Source organism: Myxocyprinus asiaticus, chromosome 4 (genome assembly GCF_019703515.2).
Source record: "Myxocyprinus asiaticus isolate MX2 ecotype Aquarium Trade chromosome 4, UBuf_Myxa_2, whole genome shotgun sequence".
In the NCBI taxonomy this organism is placed as follows: Eukaryota; Metazoa; Chordata; class Actinopteri; order Cypriniformes; family Catostomidae; genus Myxocyprinus; species Myxocyprinus asiaticus.
The window spans coordinates 37,905,513-37,922,500 of NC_059347.1; the positions used below are offsets into that span (position 1 = coordinate 37,905,513).

The 16,988-nt window shown below is 37.8% G+C and overlaps 1 protein-coding gene across 3 annotated transcripts in view; it reads left to right on the forward strand.

Moving 5' to 3' along the window:
• LOC127440173 (disabled homolog 2-like) overlaps positions 1–15,150 on the forward strand; it is a 17,377-nt gene extending 2,227 nt beyond the window's left edge. For 2 of the 3 annotated variants that reach the window (XM_051696628.1, XM_051696625.1), the window contains exons 2-14: positions 4,900–5,168; positions 5,615–5,754; positions 6,057–6,155; positions 6,433–6,564; positions 6,765–6,848; positions 7,331–7,357; positions 7,446–7,496; positions 7,597–7,659; positions 10,116–10,251; positions 11,510–12,154; positions 12,253–12,443; positions 12,585–12,694; positions 12,918–15,150. In XM_051696628.1, coding sequence (XP_051552588.1) covers positions 5,021–5,168; positions 5,615–5,754; positions 6,057–6,155; positions 6,433–6,564; positions 6,765–6,848; positions 7,331–7,357; positions 7,446–7,496; positions 7,597–7,659; positions 10,116–10,251; positions 11,510–12,154; positions 12,253–12,443; positions 12,585–12,659 — 1,791 coding nt within the window. In that variant the 5' untranslated portion in view covers positions 4,900–5,020 and the 3' untranslated portion in view covers positions 12,660–12,694; positions 12,918–15,150. Of the gene's footprint in view, positions 1–3,648; positions 3,692–4,899; positions 5,169–5,614; positions 5,755–6,056; positions 6,156–6,432; positions 6,565–6,764; positions 6,849–7,330; positions 7,358–7,445; positions 7,497–7,596; positions 7,660–10,115; positions 10,252–11,509; positions 12,155–12,252; positions 12,444–12,584; positions 12,695–12,917 lie in introns of all 3 variants that reach the window. The other variant, XM_051696627.1, reaches the window with a different exon arrangement.
• Positions 15,151–16,988: the final 1,838 nt, after the last annotated feature.

Below are 16,988 nucleotides of genomic sequence, written 5' to 3' on the forward strand. Positions count from 1 at the left end.
AGTTCTACAGATAGTCGCACCAGCACCTGAGTTGGTCCTGAACGCGATACCGCCAGTATTGCCCGAAGCGATACAGCGATATTCAAACACTAAAATGATTATAAATGACAATAAAAGCAGATGTTACAACAGTCAGATGAAACAGTCTGTTTATTAAATGTACCTAATTTTCTCATTGAAGCTGTGTATGGACATACAATTTCTACAGCAAACATCAAGGGGATAAGTACACGATCACACACATACACAGGGCAAAGTTACTTTATGAATCGCATCAAAATGAAATCTATCATTTTTTATGTTAACGCACTCACGCAGTATTTTATTTCGTCAATCTCCCAATGTCTCAATCAGCTCCCCATGTTCGGAATCAATATATCGTGAACACTAATTCGGGGCACTGGTAAGGGTACTGATCCACTGAACATTGGGACACTTATGACTGGATCACCTGCCACGCGTTAATGAGCTCGCACATAGAAGCACAGCTGTTATTAAGCACCATCTCTGAATAAATGGGCACTATTGTTCATTTCTATTGAAGATAGTCAAATGTACAGTGTTATTATAACAGATTAATGGCATTAAATAAAAATATATTTTAAAACTTAACAACTGAAATATTTAAAAGATTGTTTCACTCATGTAATTATGAAAGTCATTACAAACAACATCTCTTTTGAAGAGAAAATAAGGCTTGGACTTTATAGTTTTACACATGTGCTTGTCTTCTTGAGAGACTTCAGAAGACATGACGATATTTCTGGTAATTGAAAAGGTTTTTACAGTGCATTGTGGGATTTTTTTTAGGGAGCGAACATTTCAGTACACTGGAATGATTTTGCGAATGAGACAGCCCTAAAAAGTGCCCTGACTACTGAACTAGGTAACTGATTGAGACGCACCCTGTGTGTGTGTCTATGACAGTGTTCTGGTTGAAGAGAACGAAGCCTCAAACACAACATTCTTTTTTTTTCTTGTTTTTGAACCGGCTAGTGACACCCTGGCTAAAGTATATTGTGATTTTATTGGGGCCTGGGTAGCTCAGCGAGTATAAACGCTGACTACCACCACTGGAGTCGCGAGTTCGAATCCAGGACATGCTGAGTGACTCTAGCCAGGTCTCCTAAGCAACTACATTTTGCTAGGGAGGGTAGAGTCACATGGGGAAACCTCCTCGTGGTCACGATTAGGGGTTCTCGCTCTCAATGGGGCACGTGGTAAGTTGTGTGTGTCTCGCAGGGAGAAGCATGAGCCTCCACGTGCTTTGAATCTCCGTTGTGTCATGCACAGTGAGCCACGTGATAAGATGCGCGGATTGACGGTCTCAGAAGCGGAGGCAACCGAGACTTGTCCTCCGCCACCGGATTGAGGTGAGTAACTGAACCACCACGAGGACCTACTAAGTAGGTGGAATTGGGCATTCCAAATTGGGAGAAAAGGGGATCAAAAAATAAATTATATATAAATTTATTTTTTTATCCCCTTTTCTCCCAATTTGAAATGCACAATTCCCACTACTTAGTAGGTCCTCGTGGTGGTGCGGTTACTCACCTCAATATATATATACTGTTATGAGAAGGATCGCGTGGCGCATTGTCATGTCGCGTCTGGTTAGGGCACGGTGTGACAGTGGGAATTAGTTTTCTTTCACGGTTTCTTTTCATCAGGATGTGGTATTTGCAGTAAGATCAAGGTAGCCAAAGGTAAAAGTAAAACAATGATAACATGGACAGTAACCATAAAACAAATTATTCAATTTTTCAAAAGAAACACATCCCGAAATTAAATTGGATTCTCTCACTACACTGAGTTCATGGTAAATATTTTTAATATTTGTGATGTATGGATTGAAAGCCTTAGCTACAGTTTCTGTCAGTTCATGGTACAGATATCTACTTTATTCCTTTTCAATGCTGTTTAGAATGTTAGGTCCATTTAAAACAATTTAAATGTAGTTTAATCATCAACACATTATGGGTTTTCATAGAGGTTTTGAGCTAATAATCAATGCCGAATCCACGACCCAGCCTGCGCTTCTCGAAGCGCTGTTTATGATGATCTGTGTGGCTGAGCGCTCGAGGCTGGTCCACATGTAAATGCACGTCTCTGCGCTGATCTGTCCATTGAGCCTTGAGCCGCGCTGACTGATCCGGGTAGAGCTGTTTCCTTTTGCGTTTGGAAAATTTGCCATTTGATATTTCTCGTGTGCAACCAAAAACCACAGCACACAATCAGAGAGTCGGCCAACTTTGTAGTTGCACCAGTACAACCTCTTGCAAAGTTTAATCACACTGTTAGAAAAAATGGTCGCAAAATGCTTAATATCATGTAGGTCCCTGTCGTGCTGCCAAAACAGCTCTGACCCATCGAGACATGGACTCCACAAGACCTCTGAAGGTGTCCTGTGGTATCTTGCACCAAGATGTTAGCAGCAAATCCTTTAAGTCATGTTTGCTGCGAGGTGGGGCCTCCATGGATCGGACTTGTTGGTCCAGCACATCCCATAGGTGCTCAGTCGGATTGAGATCTGGGGAATTTGGAGGCCAAGTCAACACCTTGAACTCTGTCATGTTCCGCAAACCATTCCTGAACAATTTTTGCTGTGTGGCAGGGCGCATTATCCTGCTGAAAAAGGCCACTGCCATCAGGGAATACTGTTGCCATGAAGGGGTGTATGTTGTCTGCAACAATCTTTAGGTAGGTGATGAATGCCAAAGTAACATCCAAATGAATTCCAGGACCCAAGGTTTCCCAGCAGAACATTGCCCAAAGCATTACACTGTCACCACCGGCCTGCCTTCTTCCCATGGTGCATCATGCTGCATCTCTTCCCCAGTTAAACGACACGCACACACACATGATCTAAAAGAAAACGTGATTCATCAGAACAGGCCACCTTCTTCCATTGCTCCATGGTCCAGTTCTGATGCTTACGTGCCCATTGTAGGTGCTTTCGGCGGTGGACGGGTCAGCATGGGCACTCTGACCAGTCTGCGGCTACGCAGCAAGTTGCGATGCACTGTGTTCTGACACCTTTCTGTCATGGCCAGCATTATGTTTTTCAGCAATTTGTGCTACAGTAGCTCTTCTCTGGGATCAGACCAGACGGGCTTGCCTTCACTCCCCATGCGCATCAATGATCCTTGGGTGCCCATGACCCTCATGAGCATGCTACTCATGGTCATCCTATGACTCTGTCATCGATGGGTTACTGATAAAACTTAAATGCTGCAAAAATGTGAAGTTGTGGCAAATGACTTGCATCTCTGTTGTCTTTTATGGAAATATTTTTAGCTCCATTTTGGAATGTATTTAAAAAAATAAAAATAAATAAATAATTTTTAACCCCACTGCTTTTGGCACCCTACCCTGTTGTGATTATGTAAATTTGTAAGCATGTCCTATTAGTTCATGTAAGATTAGCAACAGATAATCTTAGTACCTCAAACACATTTTCTTCCCAAATGAAAACAGGGAAAAGCTTTTCTGGCAAAAGATAAATGCTTATAGGAGGATATTGAGAGTCATGGGGTTGGAGCTGTGTTTTAGGGCTGATGAGCTGCTGGAATAAAATTAACAGATTTTATTTGGTCAACCTTTGATCTGCCCACCTTTGTTCTCTCTTGGTCTCTCTTCACTTCTTAGTGAGAAAAGCACGGCTAAACAACATCTATAGGCTGCTCATAAGGTATGTCTTTCAGACCATTTAACTAAATAAATAATAATTTTATCTTATTTGTCTTTCATCGAATAAGACACTGTTAGAGTTTATCTGAATGGAATAGTTTATCCATCTGTTGGCTTATCCTGTATGAGCAGGATTCTGTGTAACACCACTTTAACTTAATCTTATGCTTGAGCTGGGCAGCCTTTTCTTTGGTCTCTGAAATTGGATTAGTCTATGATAAAGATTGCTTTATGCATTATATATTTTACACAACCACACATATTGCAGAGTTTTGTTTCCTTCATCCACACTTGTGGATGTGTAGTATTTTTTTTTATTTGATGCATACGTTTTGGATACTGTGTGGAAATTGAAAATGTGGGGGATAAAGTGTAAAAATTGGAGGGATTCCACCCCCCCCCCGCCCCTCTGCCTTGCCTACAAAGCAGGAATTATTTTTCTGCTGACACTGTCAGTGACTTAAAGTCAGAGGAAGGAGAGGAAACGAGTCCATGTCCCAAGCTGAAATAATCTGCAAAGTTTTACTTTCCTTGATTTGTGTTGTAGACCTTCTGAACAACAGAGTTCATTGTACTTTTAATAACTAGAGACAACTGATAAATCTGTTTAATGATTGTCATTATTGCAGAATAGCCTAAATCCTGACAATGTGATCAGGAGGAACCTTCTTATTAAAGGGCGTCTTGCCAAATAAATATGTGGACATGAAACATTATTTAATTATCTTACTTGTAGATTACATTAATCTTTTGCTAGGCAAAATAATCCATTACAACTTGGAAAATCATCAGCTTAGCATCAAGATGGACACTGCAACAATTTTACAATATTCGTTTATATGTATAATTTTACATTCCAAGTTACTAGTTCGCTAAGGTATTTAGCACAAACCCCTTTGTGGTTATTTCGACTACAGTCAGTAATTATTTTGAGACGCATGATGGTGCAAATTCTAACTCGCATTGGTGGTACCATGTTACCATGGGCAACGGTCAAATATACAGTTTAGCAGTCATTATACAAAAAATATGTGTCCCCTCCACGCAACAATTGACCAATCAGAATAAACTATTAAAGAGAGCTGCATGTGTAATAAATACCTGTGACTGAAAATCATGCCCAAAATGTAATGTATATTAGACACATTTTTAATTTCAATTTTCTGAATAGCCAATCTCTTGTCTCCTCTTCCTTCTCTCCCTATCCAGGCGCAGTGCTGAGAATGTGTGGTTGCTGAAAATCCTACCTGGTTGCGTCCTCTTGCTTGTTCCTCTTTGACTCAGTATTTCCCCTCTATTGCACTCATTCTCCTGTAACAAAGCACCCATAATGTCACAGCCACCTGATGCTGAGCCTGTCACAGTTGTACCTGCTGCCCCAGCAGAACCCACCACTGAACCAACATTCCCCACCACAACTGCCGCAGCACCAACTGCACTTGCAACCAAGGCTTCATTCTGGAGGGAGAGAAAAAAAGGTGCAACCTCTCTTTTGGGGCTGTCACTATTGATTATTTTGATTATCAAGTAATTTTTCATAACTTGGCTTGCATTATGTTTTTGATGTGCAGTTATGTGTTCATTAGCTTAAGTTTTGATTTTGTTCTCCTCGTTTAAATAATGACAATGAAATGCAGATATCTTGTGACCAAGTGAAACTACAGCTGACAGACATATAGTATTTTCAACTTCATCAGTTTGGCCTATTTAGCACATTGAGTCTGACAGCAGTGGACTGCCTCACCTCCACCATATTGTTACTTTGTTGAAATGTTGATTTGTAATCAAGGATTATTTATTTAAAATAGCATAATGGATTTAAATTGAGTAATCGTGTCAGCCCTAATCTCTTTTATATTCTGTATATCAGGTCGACGATACAGATTTTTTTCTTTTAGTGTGACCTTGTCCTTTCCCTCCACAGTCTCAGAGAAGACCGATGAGTTTCTGCTGGCCAGGTTTCAGGGTGATGGAGTGAGGTATAAAGCCAAGCTTATTGGTGTGGATGATGTCCCAGAAGCCAAAGGGGATAAAATGTCTCAGGATTCCATGATGAAACTAAAGGTGAAAATCCAAAATGGCTAACTACTTCACTTCTGTGAATTTTGTTCATCTCACAGTTAATCCTGTAGATATTTAGTGTCTGTTTTTATTTGATTGACCTCTTGAGAAGCCTGTTTTTTAGTCTTGCAGATGTTTAGCAGGTCTAAAATGACTTCCTTTTGAACTGATAGCTGTTGAGGTTGCAAGACTGTCTCATGCCTAATAGCACTAGCATTTCTTCAGTGCCCCAGATTGTACGAAAAAGTTTTGGTTGGAAGAAACTTTTTACTCTTTATTTATGTAAGGTTTACTTATGTTTACAGGGCATGGCAATAGCTGCTCGTTCTCAAGGCAAGCACAAGCAAAGAATCTGGGTGAACATCTCTCTAACAGGAATCAAAATTTTGGATGAGAAAACGGGGGTTTGTATTTTAAAGGATGCATTCATTCTTGAACTAAAAATAAGTTTTTGTTATTCCATATTTTGTAACCAACAGCTTTCAGCTGTGGAGTCGTGTTAACTGATTAAGCAGCTGATTTTTGAAATCCATAACTAACATTTTTGTATTGACCAAATTTCTTTCTGCCATATTCTCAGTCTCATACCATGCATTCAATATGAAAATATTTAAACAATTTACTTTTTTTTTTAATAAATATCTTTTAATATATCTTTCTCTCCATCTCTCTGTCACTCAGGTTATAGAACATGAACATGTGGTGAATAAGATCTCATTCATCGCTCGAGATGTCACTGATAACCGGGCGTTTGGATATGTGTGTGGAGCAGAGGGACAGCACCAGTTCTTTGCTATTAAGACTGCTCAGCAGGTCATAGTTTGTTCATGTGACACAAAAGAGACAAATGTCAAATCTACACAGATAACAAATCTTGCTAATTAAAGTCTCTGCATGCAGTGATTGTGTATTGTAATTAAATCCAGTATTTTATTGATGTATGAATTTGGTTTTCAGTATTTTATTTATATCCAATGTGTAAACCGAGTTCTGCTCCAACCCCTTTGCCACAGGCTGAGTCTCTGGTCATTGATTTGAAGGACTTATTTCAGCTGATCTTCAACATGAAGAAGAAAGAGGAGGAGGCTGCACTGAAGGTGCTGGAGATGGTTTCAGTGCTTTCTGACAAAAGTCGAATTTTCTGAACTGGCGTTTACAATTACATTTAGTAATTTAGCAGACGCCTTTATACGAAGCAACTTAGAAATGAGGAACATACAGTAACAAGCAACAATAACAATTGTTACATTTAATTCAAAACAAAACAAAAACATTGCCTTGCATTTTTCAAAAACCTTTTAGCTTCAAAACATCCGAATAATCACTCCACCCCACTTAGGTGATGCAGATGGGGTAATCAGATTTTTACACAGATCTCATTTGAATTCACTTAGATATTTGTCAATCTTTAAAATGTGTGTTTATTTAGGCATTTAATTTTAATTCTTAATGGATGGCAAGTATTTGTCATCTCTAAAGATGATATCACTATAGGAGGAAAAGTCACCTGCTGCTGATGATCCTAAGCTTTTTTCATTCTTTATAAATGACTGAAACGATTGATTTGCTTCCTTTGCAGGGTGACGCAAATGGCTCCATGATCAAGGTGGGTATAAGCATTGGCCTGTATTTAAAAAAATAATACATTTACAGTATTGCCTTAATATTTATATTTCATAATTTTCTTTCATTAGAATGGTGGTGATGCTTTACTCAACCTGGATGGCAAAGAAAATGCTGTGAATGTTTGTACAATATATCAAATTGGTTTATAAAAATCTAATCAATCACTGGACACTGCAATCCTCAAAACATAGGTGTCATTTTTGTCTGGGTTTCTCTTAGACTGTGGATCAGATGGACCTGTTTGGAGATATGTCCACCCCACCTGACATTCACTCTCCTACGGTAATGATCACTATTCAGTGTATCAATTTTCTTAAGAATATCCACAGACTTTTGAAATGGATAAAGTGTTTGCCTTTATAAGTACTGTCCTTTCATACCATAGTCTAACTTTTTTTTTTTTGAGCTTGTTTAATTAATGTAATCTACAGGTATATGTTTATTGGCCAAAACCATCCATTGGCCCTCATTTATCATTTAGGGTCTCGAGCATTTGTATATGATTTTAATATCTGCTTTTGACATTAACAACAGCCTATTTCACTGCTCGCAGTTTATTAAATAAAAAATGCAAGTGTCCTATTGGCCAGAAGATGGCACCCAAGCCAAAGAAATGGGGGGAAAAAGTGCATCCTATTACTGGTGTTTGAGACCCTTTATTGGAAACATTTATCTTCTACTGTAGATGCAGAACTTTGGACTTTTATTTTAAAAATTATTTTATCCAAGAAAATTTCCTAACTATCGGACTATTTTATCTTTCAGTATTATTCAAAGATTCTACCACTAACCTTGTTTTTTTTCATATCTCCAAATCTTTTGTATGTCCCCCTAAAATCAGCCTGACAGTGTTCTGCTGCTTGACTTTGCTGTTGTGATTGATGACAATCAAGTCACCCCTAAAGGAAATCCATTCATCTCGTACCCACCCACAGATGACAGACCCTTTTCATCCACATCATATCTTTTCCCTACTCTTAGTCCAGATCCCTTTAGTGATGATCCATTTTCTCCCATCAGTGATCAGTTCGATTCCATGTTTTCTTCCAATGAAGAGTCAGGTCTTTGTAATATCCTCTCGTATAGGCCAAACTTGCAGCAAAGCCAGAGAGAAAACTCCTCTCCAAACAGTCAACAATTAAATGGACTATCTTATACGCAGTGGTCACATGCACAAGTAAACAAGCTTCCTTTATGCAATATGAGTGCTGAAAGCACTGCCCTCTTTAGCCAGAATCCCTTTAACAACTCTGTGAAGAACCCACCCATCTTAAATGGGTTATACAAATCAGGTCCACCTGTCCTCCAAACTCCTCTCTTGTGTAATGGATTAAACAAATCGGTACTATTGTGTCAAACCTCACCCATCAATAATGGCAAAACCCTGCCACCCAGTGCCCAAAATGGAGGGTTTATGGTCCTTTGCCCCCCACCTCAAAGCTTGAAGTCTGGATGCATGCGAAGGAGAGAGAAGGTGAACATTTGTAATGAGAAACTCCTTACAGAGTTGTCAGTGTTACTACACAGTTCAAGGCTGAGAGAGACTACAAGGACTGTGCTGTGCAGGATATACAAAATGATCAGTGTTACAGTGACTCAAAGCTGGCGCAGCCATCCTTTGGGTTTATCAGTTTAAGAATTTTAACAATGATCAACTTATGACCAGAATCCTCTTGTGAAGATTTTTCAAAATTGATGTTTTTGAGTATCGGTATTATAAGACAAGTACTCTAACGGATGGTTTAAAAACGGTGGTTAGGAAAAGTCCTTGTAGTCATTCTCCTAAATTAGTCAAGATAAGTGTAGTTTGGTTTGGGGAAGGTAGTTTGGTGTTTACATTAGGTTTTCAGCACACAGAAACCACATTATTGTATTTAACTTGTGTTAAAAGGAAAGTTCACCCAAATGTAAAAATCTCTCATTTACTCTCCCTCTTGTTGTTCCAAATTTATTCCTCTGTGGAACACTACAGAAGTTATGCAGTATGTTAGTACCACTCACCATTCACTTCCATTGCATCTTTTTTTTTTTTTCAATACAAAGACAGTGAATAGGCTGTCAATCTGCCTATTCTCCTTTTGTGTTCCAAGGAAGAAAAATTAAAATGGTCATATTTTACTCTTGGGTGAACTATCCCTTTAAGGGTCATGGCATTGATGTCCTTTTGCTGAGAGACTCTTGAAAATTGGTACTGTGCTTTTTCTGATTAAGAACACCACCAAGTGATGCTAAGATGCCAGTTGGCCATGATCCTTTTTCTCTTCTCTAACCTCTATATATCTAAACTAAAATGTTCATAATAAATAACATTTAGTAACTGAACAAAATTCTTTCCTGTTTGTATAGTGATAGATGGACAAAATGCCATAGAACTGCCATAACATCCACATGCTTAATTTCATTTTCACTGTCAGTTCATGGGCACATAGAAATACAGCTATATTAAAATTGCACTAAGACACTGTCTGTTTCCCTGTGCCTCCAATAAATGTGAAGGGTAAGTGTTAGTTCCACCATGTCAACCTCCAAAAGCTTATTGAATGTCTTGACTGGCAATTGGATATGATTGTAAAAGTGTTTTTTTTTTTTAATTTTTAAATTTATTTATTTTTTATTTATTTTTTTTCCATCATTATTACTAAGCATAATTTCTTTCGTTTGAATTAGATGTTGCTCAAGTGGCAGTGTAGTAATGTGCCAATCACTGAAAATGTTTTATAATAACATTGCCTCCACAGTCACCTGGAAATGACCTGTTTGGAGCTGACCTCTTTGCTCCACCAGCCCAGAATGTGTCTTTGCCCTCAAACCAAAACTCCTCCATTCCAGCTGAACTATTCAACACCACACCAGCCTCCACCATGAATGCTCTTGGTATAACTGATGTGGCCGATCTCATTTTAGTTTTATTTATTTTATGACATGCCTTCACCTAGTTCTAGTGCTAAGCTACAGTATGTTCAGGCAAATATTAATTGCTTTAACTATAAACCATGTTGTTCTCTGTTACTGAAAGTAAACTCAAATTAGTTTTAAACTCACATTTTTAGTATGTAATTAAAGGGATAATTCGCCCAAGAATGAAAATTCTCTTATTTACTCACCCTCATGATATCCCAGGTATGTATGACTTTCTTCACCAGAACAAATTTTAAGAAAAATAGAACAATATCTCAGCTCATTAGGTCCTTAAAATGCAAGCGAATGGAGATTTCTCCTTTTGAAGCCCCAAAAATCACAGACAGTCAGCATAAATGTCATCCATACGACACCAACTGTAAAATTAATGTCTTCCAAAGCTACACGATTGCTTTTGGTGCAAAAAATATAAATAAGTACATTTTTAAACTCTAAATCATCAGAAGCGGTACGTGCGTGCGACGTAATCGTATTGGCATTTGAATCGCACGAGAACTGACGCATGTGCATCACGGCCGGAAGAGCAGCGCTGTTTACAAGCGAGGAATGCGGTACAGTAGCTTGATTGATTTTGGTGTAGATCAGTTATTATCTGTGTCTTTACTCGCAATGGTGCATTTGTGTGCTTATCCTGGATGTCTCCGAGTGGAGAATGTGAGATTACGTCTGTATTCTGGCAATGCGAAGACGTCACACGAGAGACCACTTGGACTCCACCCTCTCGTGAAGCTTACCTTTACGTTGGATTATAGTTAAAAAGTACTTTTAATATTTCTTTTTTTTTTTTTCACACCAGAAGTGATTGTATCGCCTTGAAAGACATTCATTTATCGCTGCAGTTGTATCTATATTGTTTATGCTGACTGTGATTTTTGGAGCTTCAAAAGAGAAATCTCCATTCACTTACATTTTACGGACCTACTGAGCTTTTTCTGTTTTTCTTCAAATGTGTTCTGGTGAAGAAAGAAAGTCATACACACCTGGGCTATCATGAGGGTGAGTAAATAATGAGAATTTTCATTTTTGGGTGAACTATCCCTTTAAATTTACAGAAGTCTTTCAGAAACACAGCTTTTACCATGCTGTTTTCTGCTTGGCTTCTTCAAGAAAGGAACATTGTTTGGATGGCATTGCGAACATATTTAACTTTTATTTTATCTAGATGTGATTTGTTTCATGTAGTTGTATTAAATGTTATTTTGGTGTTCTATAGGTTCATTGTCTGTGGGCCCTGCTTCTGTCACTCAAACTCCTGGAACAGCCCCTTCTCCATGGTGTCAGACACTCACAATGTTTTCTCCTCAGGGTGGTGTTCCTCAAGTAACAGTTCCAGGGGCACTGCCAAAACCTTTCCCTCAACCGTCTGCCATTGGAGGCCTGCCTGCACCTGCATGGGTGCCACCAGGAGCTTCACCTTTTGGTCCACCAGCTGCCACACAAGCCTGGGGTCAACCAGGAACCCCAGCACCTTTTGGGGCCTGGCCCACCTCTGGTCCTATGGCCAGTACATTCCAACCAAACCAATTCCATCAAAGGATGACTCCTAGTGCAATGATGGGTGGGCAGCAGGGTGCTGTGGTTCCCTCTCGTCCTCCACCACATCCCCCGGTGAAAGAAGAACCCCCAACAGTCAAAAGTGCCTTCACAGCTTTGGACCCCCTTGGGGAGAAGGAAAAGAAAACTGGAAAAGTCATGTTCAAAGATTTCCAGATGGTCAAGCCCCAGACAGCTGAACAAAGAAATGATCCAAGCACCAATGGCTCCTTCGACCAGTACTTTTCCAGCAAGGTTGGCTTGGCTCAAGAGGTGGCAGACCATGATGACTTTGGTATTAACCAAATATCAGTTAGCTCAAATGGTATGCATTTAATTTTACAAGCTTAACTTATGGTTTAAGGCATACAGCATAGAAACTTTGGTGCAGTTTGATAATTACATCAATCATCTTTTTTCCAGGGCCGTCTAAACTTGCTCCTCAGCAGTTCTCCCCTCTGGGTCTGACCCTAACCCCAACAACAGGGCTTTTGGATTCTGCCTTTACTCCTAATCCATCCTCTATACCTTCAAACCCAACTCTTGCAGCAGGCTCAAACATTTTTGATGACACTTTTGGAAATTACCCATTTGGCGCACCACCCCTGAATACAGTATGTGCATTAGTTCTTTTGAATTCTGTTATAGTTTTTGGTTTAGATGTGACATTTTGGTGGTGTTACTGTTGTGTTTTGAAAGTGTTTTAAACTTTTTGAATTTTATATGTGGGTTTCTTTGCTTGTTTTCTGTCACAGAGCACTCCAGCCACTCAGTCTGCTAACTCTGCAGAAGCTTTTGGAGACCCTTTTGGGGGAAATCCATTTGCCTGAATCCATTTGCCTTAGTAGCTTCTTTAGCACTTCTGGTGAGGAACCATGGACACACACACACACACGTGCACGCACACACACGTTTTCTCATCTATCTAAATTGGGACAGCCTGACAGTTATACTGTAGCTGTTTTTGCTAAACATTATCACAAAAATTAGAACCTTTTTTTTTATAAATATAATGTATATTTATATGTTGTTTTTACATTTCAGTGCATTTAGCTTTCTGTCCAATAACCTGTTTATACTTTTTTCAGTACACCCATTGCGCCAGTGCTGCTGAGCCAGAGGACCACACAAGCACTGTAGAGTTGCTAATTGCATTCCACTTCATGGAAAAACAATGTGCACATTTAAAACCTTTTTCTTATATTTTGTGCTGCACTGTTCTCATTCTCACTGTATATCTGCTGTACCCTCTCTTTCTGTGCCTTTATAACTGATCACAGATCAGCCCTTTTCTTCCAACCCATTTCAAAGCAAAGCCATTCATCAAGATGAGGAAATTGAAGTAGGGTTCTGTTGAAGAGTGTGATGGAGGTAGAACAAAACCATGTGTGATAATGTACACGATTTTTTCTGTATACGAGTATCCTTAGCATTTATAATAAAGTAAAATGCTTCATCCAAATGATTTGTCATTTAAAGATAGTGAATTATGTTGTGGCTTTTATTTTTTTTATTTTTTAGTAAAATCTGATGTAACATTTTGTATAGCTTTTATCTGGCTCATATAGTTGTTTACAGAACTGAGGAATTCTCTAGGGCTGATATAAAGGCTGTAAACACATACTGTGTTGCAGAAAAGTTAGTTACCCTGGTAAAAGAAAGAGAACCAAGATGTGACCAGACTACTGACACCACTAATGAAACAACATTATTGCCAGTGTGCTTATTGTAATTTGCCATGAATTTGCCATTATCCCTTTAGATCTATTAATACAGAGAGGATGGCATCACTCTGTGTGTCAGACTGTAACACTGGGGTGAACAACTTGCCCAGCTTTTTTGTTGATGTTTTGGAAAATTGGGTATTTGGGATGGAGTCTAAACAGACAAGCACAATATAAAAGCTAGTGAGTAGCATCTTTCTATTGCTTTTTGCAGGTTGGCAAATCAGATTTACTCTTGCTGTTTAGGTCTTGCTCAAACTCGAAAGTCTTTTACTTTTAAAATTCATTTTAAACATGCCTCGTCCTTTGTTTCACCGGAATGGTTGCTGGGATCCTCTCCAGGGCAGGTCAAAAATAAAACTTTTTGATCAAAACACCAGCCTCCCCTGTTTCCTTGAACCTGATGAAGTTAGCTGGATAGATTCAGTCAGGAAAAGATTGGGTACATTCACCTAGTCAAGATCTATGCGTGTGCCTCTTTTTAGCTCTTTGTGTATGGAGATTCCACATCATTTATTGGATCCAAAGGACAAGTTTATGATGCTATGTGAACAAACAAAAGGGCAGCAAAACTGGAAAGTCTGTCTAAATGTTAATCCATTTTCTCCCGAGGAGATTAGCATCAAAACCAAGGAGGGATATTTGGAGATAATGGGTAAAAGAAGTAATAAGTTTGGCTTTATTTTACCAAAAGATGTAAAATGATAATGCACCGCATATTTATGTTACCAAAAAACCGCCTTTGCATTGACAACACAGATTTACCTAAGATCTTAATGACATGCTCTTTGTTTTATTAAACAGGCATTCGTGAGGAAAGGCAGGAAAAATCATAGATTAGTCTCCAGAAGCTTTACAAGAAAATACAAGCAAGGCTTTATTTTTTTACCTTTTAACTTAATTTGTGTTCTTCTTCTTACAGCTTACATTCTCTTCTTCTCTGTTTTTAAATATGACAAGAAAATGTGTCAAATAACACGTTATCTCTCCAAACTGAACCTACAGTATAAAGAAATGTTGTATACTGTTAATTTGCATTTTATAATCCGAGCGCTGTTGAATGTAGGTCATTACTCCATCATTACTCATGGCTGGTTTCATTTTTCTTGTGTAATTCATTAGGCTTCCAGTTTACTTAGACCTAAAACAGATCAGCTCCATGCTGTCTCCAGATGGTACTCTCTCAGTAGAAGCCCCATTACCTGGCTCTAATCTCAGTCTCCCTGAAGAGATTGTCATCCCTATTCACATTATGGAAAAACAGGACTTACCTGCAAAGTAACTCGTAGTTATCATTTGTGTAAACATCTGATTTAAATATATATATATATTAATATTCAAAGAAATGCATGTTTTTTCTTAACACAACTTTCGTAAAAATAAAAAAATGGCAAGATCAAAACCTGTTTTTGAAGACTAACATTAGAACTATTTATAAATATTGTCTTTGCAACAGAATATTCATTGTATCATAATCAGAAATCAATATCAAATGACAAACATGACTGAAGACAGAAGTGTATGTTCTGACTTCTGAGATGAGCTTTGTCTTACATTGGTTAAAATATTTTGATCATTAAACAATACATAAATTGTGCTGTATGTTGTTTTTCCTCATGATGTTTTAAAATTCTTGGTAACACTTTACAATAAGATTCTATTTGTTAACATTAGTTAATGCATTAGGTATCATGAACAAACAATTATCAATACATTTTTAACAGCATTTATAAATCTTTGTTAATGTTAGTTAATAAAAATACAATTGTTCATTGTTAGTTCATAGTGCATTAACTATAATGTTAACAAATACAACTTTTGATTTTAAAAATATATTGGTTTATGTCAAAATTAACATGAACTAAGATTAATTAATGCTGTAAAAGGATTGTTCATTGTTCATTAATGTTAACTAATGTTGTTAACTAATGTTAACAAATGGAACCTTATTGTAAAGTGTTACCAAATTATTCCAAGATGTTTCATCAGATGCAACAGGTACTGTAGGTAAAAAAGAGCTAAAGATTGACCAGATTTTCCAGTTTACTTTTTCTCAACCCCAGTCTTAGGAATCCATGTGTAAATGCTTCAAAGTGAGGATAGTAGCTTACTGAGTGATGTCAAGACAATGCCTTAGTTTTTGAGAATGTTTTAGTAAATCTGGAGAATGGTGGCTTGAGTCACTGAATGATATAAACAGCTGACAAATCTAACACCAAATATAAAACTAACAATAATGTATAATAACTTTATACAAGTATTTGAAATGAGAAAATAACTACATTCAGGTCACTTTCTCTAGGTGGTGTTGGTACTGACAGAACGACAGTTGACACCAGATGCTCTGTACTCTCAACTTCACTGAGCCAAACTGCTTGTGTGGCAGGTCATGACACGGGCAGTAATATCCTTCTTTGGTTTCCTTCTTGGGATGATCAGAAGCATGAAGGCAGGGTTTCCCTTACCTCCGCTGTGATACTTTGACTATTTTTGAACATGTTACACATATTTCATCACCTTGCTCTGGATCAAGTCATCAAATGGCAGATCTTAGTTACACTATGTATGGTAAAGAAGATCAATGTGTGTGTGTGTGTAAATGATCACCATTTTTGCTTATGCTTTTACAGTTGTATAACTTCATTGAGAATGCAGCAGATTTAACTGAGTTGGACAGCAGACTCATTCTCTATTATACATAGAATAGAGGCAACCTTGTGTGCCTTTTTAGAAGTTTCAGTCATGTGTGTTTATTCTCCATTTCAGATGTCTAGAAATGCTTCAAAAGTAACCAGGAATGTGCTTTTGAGTCTTATCTGAAAGACTATTGAGAGCATCTGGCCCAAAGCTGTCATAATATTATCCTATCCATTGATCAGAAGTTGCCATTCTCGAAGTTTCTAACCTTTAGCCTATCATGTGTTACAAGAAATTAATCAAGACAATCTATGTAAAAAAAAAAAAAAAAAAACAATGTCATGTCTATTATTGTTATATTTAGGTTTACTGGTTTCTGACTTGGATGTTTTAATTAATTAATTAATTATCCTATCCTATATATATGTGTTTTAGTAAACTCTATGGAATATCTTCAAACAAAAAGTGTTTATTGGATTTTATTAGCAACTGATCTGGATATATAGCAAGTATGCAAAGAACACCTATATATATATGTATATATATATATATATGTACGTATATATACGTATATATATATATATACAGTGGTGTGAAAAAGTGTTTGCCCCCTTCCTGATTTCTTATTTTTTTGCACGTTTGTCACACTTAAATGTTTCAGATCATCAAACAAGTTTAAATATTAGTCAAAGATAACACAAGTAAACACAAAATGCAGTTTGTAAATGAAGGTTGTTATTATTAAGGGAAAACAAAATCCAAACCTACATGGCCCTGTGTGAATAAGTGATTGCCCCC